This window comes from Condylura cristata, unplaced genomic scaffold, assembly GCF_000260355.1.
Source record: "Condylura cristata isolate star-nosed mole 26May11 unplaced genomic scaffold, ConCri1.0 scaffold00001, whole genome shotgun sequence".
In the NCBI taxonomy this organism is placed as follows: Eukaryota; Metazoa; Chordata; class Mammalia; order Eulipotyphla; family Talpidae; genus Condylura; species Condylura cristata.
Window position 1 is genome coordinate 14,548,620 of NW_004567102.1, and position 11,275 is coordinate 14,559,894.

Here is an 11,275-nt window from a genome sequence, read left to right on the forward strand (position 1 = left end):
AGTGCAGTGCTTTAACCCGCTGGGCCACCAGGGAGGGCCGTAAGGTCATTTAATTTTTAATATTTTGTTTATTTTTCTGTAGATGATCTGAGATGTAGGCTAGAGATGTGGAGGAGGGGTCAATGAGAAGATTCACGAGACATAGTTGGGGTCAGTACAGGTACAGCAACTGAAATATACTGCTAAGGGGAACAGAGGGTGAGACAGCCGAGGTCTGCTACACCATATGGGGTATAGCTCCCTGGCCATGCACAGAACTCAGACCTTTCGAGTTAATAGCGCTGTGACTTAACCCCTAGGGAGGCCCTTCAGCTGCTAAGATCCTTTTTTTTTTTTTTTTCAAACTAATCTTATGCCTTTTCCATCAATGCTTATTAACTAGGAAAGATAAATCTCTACCTAGGTCACCACTTTGCAGGGAGGTATTTTCTCATAGAAACTATAAATTATTAAATTATAATAAATTATATGGTTATAGGTTATATGCAGCAAATTACAGCACAGCACTATGAAGCTATCTGCAGCTACTGCTGCAAGAGTTCGGGGTGACCCACATGGCATGGCAGATCTCTCCTGACCTGCCTGCTGCTCCCCTCAGCAGTGTACTTCAGTCGATCTGCCTGTTCTGCTCCCCACTCTGTCTCTAGTGAATCCTCTCACCCTCCTCCACCTCTGGCCTGTACCCCAGTTCTGTATGCATAAATAAATATTTACAATAAATTATATACAGCCTGAAAAGAAAACATTTCCTTTTTTATAGAATTTACCTCATAGAATCATTAGAAAATGATTTGGCTCTAAATCTACAATAAGTTTAACTTTAGTAAAAATATAAATTAAAAGCTTCATATAAACTATGGTTACTCAAGAATTCCACAAATGTATTAAAAAACAAGAGATAAAAAATACCTGTGGTGGTATCACTCCTCCACACATGACAAGAATATCTGGTCGTCCCAGAGAGTTAAGTTCCTTGATGAGCTCAGGCACTAAGGTTTTATGACCAGCAGCAAGCGTGCTCACACCCACAGCGTGCACATCTGCATCCACCGCCTGCTGGGCCACTTCACGGGGAGTCTAAAGAGTTAGGAAGTAAAGAGACAAATCACTATTTACTCTGAAAAGTGCTTTAAAAGTATTTGCTATTTAAATCAACTACATCTTTAATATTAATCTGCATTAAAATCATGAATGTAAATTTTCCTATATTATTCTCCAATCATAAATGCCATTAGTCCAATTGACACAATAAATATTAATGCTTCATTTGCTTCCTGCAGTATAATATTTATATTTGATTTAAGTTACACCTAAATATAGTTTCCTCCAAAATCTTCAAGACAAAGAATACATTATCATTCTTCATCATAATTTTTTAAAAGTACACCTATTGTCATCATTATCAACAATTTTTGAATAGTTATATAGTACAAGGGAACTTGTTATAATATCTATGAATAAGCAATAGGCTAATCATTAAAAGAAATGAAAATTCACAGCAACATGGATGAAGCTAGAAGGGATTATGCTCAGTGAATTAATCCAGAAAGAAAAAAATATATATCAGATGGTTTCAATTATAGAACAAATGTAGAGAAAACAAATACAGGGTCAGGAGGAGAAAAAGGAATTATAATAAATTAAAAATCAAAATCAACAGGCAACTATAAATCAGAGACATTATGCAGGGGAAGGGGAGAGAGAAGGATCAAAACGGGTGGGAAGAGCACAAGGGACTATGATGATGGTGCACAAAGTGAATTGGTGGGAGGAATTTCACAGGGACTACCCTTGAGAGGAGAAAGCATATATTATAAAAAAATGAAGAATGATATAAAATATGTATAAAATTTAAAAAATATATGAAAATAAATAAAGTTCCTCCCCTTTAATCAGCATTAAATAAATAAATAAGTCTAATGAGAAAAGTGAATCTTAGTAACTTAAAATACAATAGGAAAGAGTGAAACTAGAAAGATGGCAAACCAGGAAATCCCAGAATTTCTTTCCAAGGAGTTACTGAATTTATAGAAACAGATGAACCAAAACAATATTGTGAGAACCCTAGACACCAATTAAGTGTCTACAACACCCAGACAAGTATATAAACAAAAGAAGGTATGGCACTGAAAACGTTCTCATTTATTAATTGCTTTTCACCATTTTCCAAATCATAGAAGAAAATTTCCTAATATCCAATTATATACTGAATCACCCAAGATCATATTTAATTTCTCAATGCGTCTGTGACATTTCTTTGATAATTCAGTTGTATTTAAATTTTTCTATATAAATGTCTACAAGTCCTTCACTGTGAACTGATAATTTAAGGAGGGTAAGACCACCTCAGATACAAGTAAACACTTATAAGCACAAAAAAATTATCCAAATCTAATAATTTGGTGACTTTTTTTTTTTAAAGATTTATTTATTTATGCATACAGAACTGGGGTACAGGCCAGAGATGCAGGGGCGGCGAGAGGCTTCACCAGAGACAGAGCGGGGAGCAGAACAGGCAGATGGAGGAAGTACACTGCTGAGGGGAGCAGCGGGCGGGTCAGGAGAGGTCTGCCACGCCATATGGTCTCCTCCGGGGCAGGTGGGAATCGAACTCATGCGGAAGTGGCTTTAGCTTCTCAGTGCTGTGCTTTAACCCACTGCGCCACCAGGGAGGGCCAATTTGGTCACTTTTTAAGGTTCATCATTTAGTATGGAAACAAAAGATTCTATACTTTTGGCGATGAATCCAAAAGATGCCTGAGTAAGTCATTCAATAGGTTAGTTGTAACTCCCCTCAGTACATTTTAGAAAATTATTTTACTTAGATATAAGCTTTCTAAAGCATACTTGATTGTGCCACTCTTCCTGAACACCTTTCAGTTTAAGTCCAAACTCCTTAGAATGGCATATAAAGCTATTGATCATCTACACCCAACCACTGTATTCTAATCTCATTAAACTTCTTAGCAGTTACTTTGAGCACTATGTCTCACACTGTGTAGCTCTGTCAAGTTGCTTCTTTTTAACATGCCCTTTCTTGTCTTGCACGCCAGACCTCTGAAAGGTACAGTTCAAAAAAAAATCACAGACAAGTGAGGTGCTCACCTTATTCAAACTTCAATCATAAGTCATTATTCTGCTATTATTACTGTTAGATAAATCTCCCTACTAGGAATCTATAGTCTCCCTGAAGAAAAAAAAAATCCTATCTTATTTAGCTAACAAACTGGCAAAAGGTAGATGATCAATATGCATTATTAAAGTTTTTACAATGCATTTTTCATCCAAAGTTATATTTGAAGTGAAGAGCTAATGTCTTATTACTCTATAGAGATTCCAGCCTCATGTATTTCCAACAAATTATTTTCTTAGCTGGGCCTAAAAGTCTGTGAGTAAATAAAATACTACTAGAGACTATAGAGTATAAAAGAGACTAGAGACAAAGAGTATAAAAGACAGAATATTTAATTATGAGTCAAGCCCATTCTGATGCTTGATTTCCCTTTCATAACATTCACCTATTTAATGTGGGCTACCTTTCTTACAAAATATTAGTCACATGTCAATAGAGAGAACAATATCACTTTTGAATGTGATTTTGTAGCTTCAGAAGCCTAACATAAGTTTCACTTTTTTTGACATTTTACTTTTACAGCATAGCAGTTAAAAGTACGTTAACATAAATTGTATTTTATTTTTCATATCTGTCATAACTAATGGGATACATGCCTTCAAAATAAATTAGGAAATTTTTAATACGCTTTTCTCTTACAATTTTATAAACATCATCTTGGTCTATCATTTAACATTTTTTTCTAATTGTGACTTCTTTCTCCAAATAATTTTTAGTTACCTGAAATAGAGGACCTATGTCCACATCAAAACCGAGATCAGCAAATCCTGTAGCAATAACTTTTGCTCCTCTGTCATGTCCATCTTGTCCCATTTTTGCCACAAGAAGACGAGGTCTGCGACCTTCACGTTCCATGAAATTTTGAACCCTAGGAAACATTTTAATATGTGAGAATAATTATATATTATCCAAAGGTCAGTTATAAAAACTATTTTTACATGCATCAAATATTTCAAATTTATTTAAAAACATCTGTGCTGTTTACTAATATTTTGTAATATCTCTATTTGGCATTAATACCTCCACCATATGGAGATGTTTACCTCTTCTCTGACCTCAGAAGAAAGTGTGAATGTTACACAGTTTATAAGCCTATAAGACTGAGAATATCACAGTAAAATACTAAATTCTGTTTTAAGAAACCTCATGTAATACCTCTTGATAGCAGATGATATCTCTTTACTTTCTCCAAATTCCTGACGATAGGCTCCACTCACCATGCGATCATTAGCTTTATGTTCACCAAATACCTTTTTCATGGCATCTGTGATTTCTCCAACTGTACATCTGAAATATTAAATGGAGGATATATTAATAGCATTATCTGAAATAAAAATATTTACATTGATATTCAGCATAATTAGACAATCTGATTACCTAAGGAAAAATGGGCTATCAAAAATCTAAATGACAGTGCTTTTTTTCTGTATTCATACAAGCATCTTTCCTCAGATTACTCCTAAGTAAAAATACTTATGAGTGAGCCTTCACACACAGTAATTGTTTTTTCAAATGTTAACCAAAAAATGACCAAATGACCTAAAATTATAAATAGATAAGCATCTGAAAATGGATAAAGAAGATTCCTACAGATATTTTCTGATAATTTATAGATATGGTAATAGTATTACAAATACCCTAAAGTAGGCAAAATGTAATGGGATGACTGAACACAAAATATCAGATATAACTTTTTAATTAAAACCTAATGATGAAAAAGAAAAATGGGGAATAGGCAGAGAACCATGTTTGAAAAAGGAAACAGTAAATGCAAAGGCTCCGAGAAGTAGGGAAAAATACTTTGTTACTAAAAATAAAAGGGTCTCTGATTAGTAGAGCATAGTGAGGAAAATAGGATGAGATGACATCAGAGGTAGGCAAAAGTCACATCTAACACAGTCTTGCAAGCCATGATTAGATTAGGTTTAAATTTAAAAGGAAGTGGGACATTACTGGAATATTTTAAGTAGAAGAATTCATCCAATTTCTTTCAAGGCCCCCCCTAAAAAAAAAGCACTAAATGTTTACTCTGTGCCTTAACCACTTCAAAAAACATGGCAAAAAAAAAAAAGCATTATATTAAAGAACAAATAATAAAAACAAAAATAATTAGTGACATTATTTTACACTGGGGAAAAAGTTTTCATTGCTTGCTCACTTTTCTGCATGTCTCATATTTCTGCATGTCTGATGACATAAAGAAGTACTCTTTATTCTGGATTTTTCAAAGTAGTCTGTATAGCCATGGAAAACAGAGATAGTGTCTACTTCTAGACAATGGATAGGTTTGCTTACTATCCAATACCACATCTCCCTATATTTGAAAGTAACATCAAATGTCAACCTGCAAATCACTGAAATGGATTCGTAACATAGCCTCAAGTATCTGAGTCATAGGGAAAGACAAAAGCCCTCAAAACATATAAATGTTTTAAATGCACAGATGTTTTAGAAAACAAATTTATGTTGGTTTCTAATATTTTCTTTTAGGCACACATGGTTTATAGGATCAACCTTTTATTTAAGTACACTCTCAAAAATTAAAGTGCCCAACTTTTAGTATTTGGGAACCTTCAAACTTACAGATCCTCACCTTGCACGAGCTGCATCCACAGCAAGAGCCAGAATGTTCCCATTTCCACTGGCAGCACAGTCAGTCAGTGCAGCAAGACAACGTTCAGCCAAAGCTTGATCCCTGCTAGATTTGACCTTTTGGAAAAGAATAATTTATGTGAATACAAAAAACAGAGATAAGAATAAGTTTCATATGGAAACTGTTCAATCCTAACATCAAAATTACAATATATATATCCTATGTCTGAATTTCATTCGGTTTGTTAAATAGCTCATTTAATAAACAAGTACTTAAGGACTGTCCAAAATAATACTACGCTCTGCATATCCCTTAAAAATGAGAAACAAACACAGTAATAGATAATAGTGCTATCACCCCTATTAGTATTTGCTAGTCAAGCTTTTCAAACACAGCAAAACATTGAAAACAAGTAGATATTATATATAAAGAACTTTAAAGGAACACAAAAATAGTGACAAGAAATAAGAACAAATTGGAACTTAGAAAATATTTCAGTTACATTTTAGGTTTTCCTTTGTTAATTAAAATATATTAGTAATAATAACTATATGTATTGCTACTCAGTATATTTAAAAATGATGATGAGTGTATAAAGGGAAAAGAGACAGTGTGCAATACTGAGATTGAAAAAAAATTGAAACATTATCAATGCTTTATCCCTCAGGTTCTAGCTCTGCTCTGCCAAAGTTTCCACCACCTGCAAGAATCTAAAATATGAACTACTCAAGATGCCATAAAAAAAAAATCACATAGTATCTATAAAGTGGAAGTGGGACAAAAATTTATTTAAGGTTAAGGAAAAACCTAACTCAAATATCACTAGTGTTACATTTCTCTTTCTTGTCCAAATAAGGTTATCATTAGCTGTGGTAAATGGAACCACTCAAGCTATAAGAATTTAGAGCTACTAAGAGTCTAAAATAGAAAAGGACATTTTCATATATAATAAATATTGAGCCTTTTGTGATCACCGAAAATAAAACTCTACATCATAGATAGGACGTTTTTTAAAAATGACAAATGCAATAGGAATCATTACCTCTTGATTAAATACGAAGAGGAAATAACATCATCTAACAAGTACAATTGTTACTTGGGGAACATAGGGAAAGGTATTAACTATATTCAGTCTAACTGGCAAAGTCTATCTGGTTCTTAAAGAACATTTGATCTGAGAAGAAATAAAATCAAACCCTAAGTAATCACAGCCAAAGTGAACACAGAAAAAACATTAAGGAATTTCAAGTTTTCTGTCTTAGAAATAGCAGTCGTTACAAAAATCAGAAAAGACCAAAGTAGTTTCTTACACAAAGATTATAAAAGTAAGAATTTATTTTTTTTCATATGTTTTGGATCATCTCATTGAGAAAATGGAATAAAATGGAGAAATAGTTCTCGTTTCAATAAAAATAATTATTGTAAGTGGTAGTTATTATGTACAACCAAATGTATTTAAGTTAAAAAATAAGCAGAAAGAAAATAATTTCATAGTAGCAACAGAAACTGCAGCCTAATGGAAATAAACTAGTGTGTGAAGACCTGAGTTCAAATACTGATTGTGAAGTTTATTTTGTTTTTAATTTTGAATAAGTTACATAGTTACTAAGCTTTAGCACTAATCTATAAATTATGGGAACTATAATTAGTACAGTGTGGTTTTAATAAGAACATCTAAATTTCATGGAAGCAGAGAATATTATTTAAAGCATGAGTTTTTGGTGTCAACAAACCTAGATTTGAGTCTTAATTGGTCAATTATTTATGTAGGCCAAGTATCTCAATCTCTTTAGGCTCCTTATCTTTAAAATATTGGGAAATAATACCTTCCTCTTGTGTCGTAATGATTAAGCAAAACAATGTTGGGCTTAGCTAGTGCCCAGAACACAGAAAGCACTCAATAAATAGCAGCTATCATTACCTTCTTAAGTTTTTCAATCTGCTTATTACGCACTGAAGTATTATCAATTGCCAGAACATCCACAGATTCTTCTTTTTCCAACTGATACTTATTTACTCCAACAATTACTTCAGAACCTGTTAATTTCCCAGAGGAAAATAACATATAGCTTCTATTCACAAATTATTGTCTAAAAGTAATAAATTGATTACCTCCTATTTTTCTTATAACTTTAATATTTTTAAGTAGTACTCTTAACGCTTAAGAAATCTTCAACATAGATCAGTAAACACAAATATAGCATAGAGTTAGAGGAAAGAATAAGTATATATCACAATCTCTGTAAGGGAGGATTTCTATTAATCTCCCAAACCATATACCTTTCCAGAGTTTCTGACAACCTGTCTTTTATCACACAAAATTAAAACAGTATTAGCAGCCATTATCTAAGATTCATAAGATAGAAGATTAACATGCAACAGCTTTTCTAATACTTTCTTATTGAAACTTTTAAACAAACAAAAACCTTTAAAATATCTTTAAGTATTTCCTGGTGGTGCAGCGGGTTAAAGCACAGCACTGAGAAGCTTAAGCCTCTTCTACATGAGTTCGATCCCCGCCTGCCGCAGAGGAGATCCATATGGCGTGGCAGACCTCTCCTGACCCGCCCGCTGCTCCCCTCAGCAGTGTACTTCGTCGATCTGCCTGTTCTGCTCCCCACCTGTCTCTGGTGAATCCTCTCACCCTCCGCATCCCTGGCCTGTACCCCAGTACCCCAGTTCTATATGAATAAATAAAATCTTAAAAAAAAATACGAAAGTGTTAACTAAGAGAATAAATGAATATTCCAAAGAGGAACACAAAGACCAATAATACCATCTTCAAAAATCTTAAGTTATACATTCACACACACACACACACACACACACACACATATATAGTGAACATTCCTTCACACATACTTTGAACATATGTTCCCCTATGTGTATCCATGCACACAAAAATACAGAAGCACAAAGATAGAGGCAAAACTATTTTATCCACTTCATTTTCCAGTTGTTTGTGTATGATTGACTATATGTTATCTTCAAGCTGAAATTATTTCTTTGTAAATACTGGATTTCATATATACACTTTTTCACCTTATATTATCTTACCAGAATCTATTCTAGCTTGTCTTCGGGCAGCACATTCTTCAATTCGAAGTTTAGGTATCCCCTCTGCTACAGCTTTGGCCATTCCACCCATCTCTTCAATTTCATTAATGAGCTAGTAAGAAACATAGATTAATAAAACTCAAAGAGGATATGAATATATTTTTAGAAACTACATAAATGTCTTAAGCTAAATAGTTGCTAATATTAATAAATTATATACTTTTTTAATGGTAAATGTAATGTGTCGTAATAAAGGAATTAACAATAGAGTTTTAAGTTATCTAAAAAGCAACAGAAAACTAACGAATATATTCTGAAAAAAGGAAAAGACATACTAACTCAAGGGAAGAAAAAAGCAAGCAGAAAATAACCACTGCTTTTTAATTTGTAAGTTGCTTAGTAATAGCTGTTTTCTCAACTCTATGAGTATATACTAATGTATTTTTAAATTAAATTTCAGTCTTGAAACTTTAAAGTCAAGTTTATTTGTCCCATTTTATAGGGTTTGGTAAAAATCTATCAGTAGTTTATCAATTTCTATTTTTCTATAAATCCTAAAAGCAAAGTTTCAAAAAAAAGAAAGTAACCTTCAAGGCAGCATTATAAACATCATTTGTGAGAGATTCCATCATATATGAACCTCCCCAAGGGTCAGCTACTTTGGGAATCCCAGATTCTTCTTGAATGATGATTTGTGTGTTCCTGGCGATTCGAGCACTTTTCACAGTTGGCAAACCCAAGGCTTCATCAAAAGAATTTGTGTGCAAAGATTGAGTCCCTCCGAACACTGCTGCCATTGCTTCTACTGCAGTACGAATAATATTGTTGTAGGGATCCTAAGACATTTAATAAAAAACAAAACAAGTCACAGTTGATACATATTGTACCCATAAAAGATGATATTATTAAGAAGTAGCTGCTGCATATGCTTTTTTTTTTTTTGGCTTCAGAATCTCCAATAAATGTAGACAAATTAGTAATGATCTAGCCTTAAGAGTCAACGTATTTAACCTGTATTTAGGTACTAAAACAGTCTCTTATAAACCTTTGAAATATTACATATCTGTTGAGTTTACTTTTCCCACTGTGTTTGGGAAAGTCATTGGACCTTTCTGAACTTGTTTCCTTAACTGTAAAAATGAGGAAGTTAACACAAAAATGGTTATTACAATTCTTTCCAATTCTGAAATCTATATTTCTCCATTTGGGGAGACGAAATTGAATTTAATGTGGCGCATATCAATTTTCATTCTTTAAAAAGATTTACTTATTTATGCTTATGGAACTGGAGTACAGGCCAGAGGTGTGGTGGGTGAGAGGATTTACCAGAGACAGAGTAGAGAGCAGAACAGGCAGACTGACAAAGTACACTGCTGAAGATAGCAGTGGATGGGTCAGGAGAGGTCTGCTGCACCATGTGGGTCAGCTCCCTGGCCAGGGATTGAACTCATTCTGCAGTGGCTTCAGAGAGCTTCATAATGCGGTGCGTTAGCCCATTGTGCCCTCAATTTTCATTTGAGAGCCATCAATTTTCATTTTTAACAACATAAAAGCAATGTAACTTTAAGTTATTTTTAAAATCAAAATAGTTTATTATAGCACATATAAAAGACTATCAACACACAATTTTTAATAAAAATTCAGTTAAAATAAATTATCTTAAAATGAAAGCAGTCGTTAGTCTGTTTGCAGACTGCAATGAATATGTATGTTTTAACTTTAATTTGACAGCTTTATGTTAGCATTTTAAATATTAAAATAATTTGACAATATTAATTAAATTGTTATTTGTATCTCCTCTATCATCACATTGCCTCTTTTCAAAAAAGTCTATGCCCTCCACAAAAAGCCGCTAAGATTTAAGTAAGTTCACATTGCTAACCACTAGAGGGAGCCAACTTAATGAGTTTATATGTCTAAAAACAAATTTAAATGGGTGTTGTGCTTCACTATAATTGTGACTTTAAAGTATTAGCAGATAGTTATTAAATATATTTCTGGATTGTGTGATGTTGCTAAAAGTAAAATATATATGACTTCATTAAAATGCTACACTTTAAATTATATGTCTGTATACCTGTTCAGTGAGTGACCATCCTGATGTTTGACAATGTGCTCTTAGAAGAAGAGATTTTGAGTCTTTGGGATGAAACATTTTCTCTATTAAGTGGGCCCAGAGTCGTCTCCCAGCTCTCATTTTCGCTATTTCCATATAGAAGTTCATCCCAATTCCCCAGAAGAAAGACAACCTAAAATAGTAATGTTAAGCCAAGAATTTGATGATATACAATATGAAACAGAAAATAAAGTTATATAACATAATAAAACTTACTACACACATAAATATACTAAACACAGATCAGAAGTCAATATCCAGGTTTTATTTGTAAACAAGTTACTTTGAATTACAATAAAAGCATACTTAAGTAACTTTTAACTAAAGAGATAAAAGTACAGTTATATGCACAGAAAAGATATTACTGAGGTTATTT

At 33.2% G+C, this 11,275-nt stretch overlaps 1 protein-coding gene across 1 annotated transcript in view; it reads right to left on the bottom strand.

Moving 5' to 3' along the window:
- MUT (methylmalonyl CoA mutase) overlaps window positions 1-11,275 on the bottom strand; it is a 28,448-nt gene that overhangs the window by 5,494 nt on the left and 11,679 nt on the right. The window contains exons 5-12 of the mRNA XM_004673555.2: window positions 10,861-11,032; window positions 9,371-9,619; window positions 8,784-8,895; window positions 7,648-7,763; window positions 5,727-5,842; window positions 4,289-4,420; window positions 3,854-4,001; window positions 910-1,077 (exon numbers count right to left, since the gene is read on the bottom strand). Coding sequence (XP_004673612.1) covers window positions 910-1,077; window positions 3,854-4,001; window positions 4,289-4,420; window positions 5,727-5,842; window positions 7,648-7,763; window positions 8,784-8,895; window positions 9,371-9,619; window positions 10,861-11,032 — 1,213 coding nt within the window. The remainder of the gene's footprint in view (window positions 1-909; window positions 1,078-3,853; window positions 4,002-4,288; window positions 4,421-5,726; window positions 5,843-7,647; window positions 7,764-8,783; window positions 8,896-9,370; window positions 9,620-10,860; window positions 11,033-11,275) is intronic.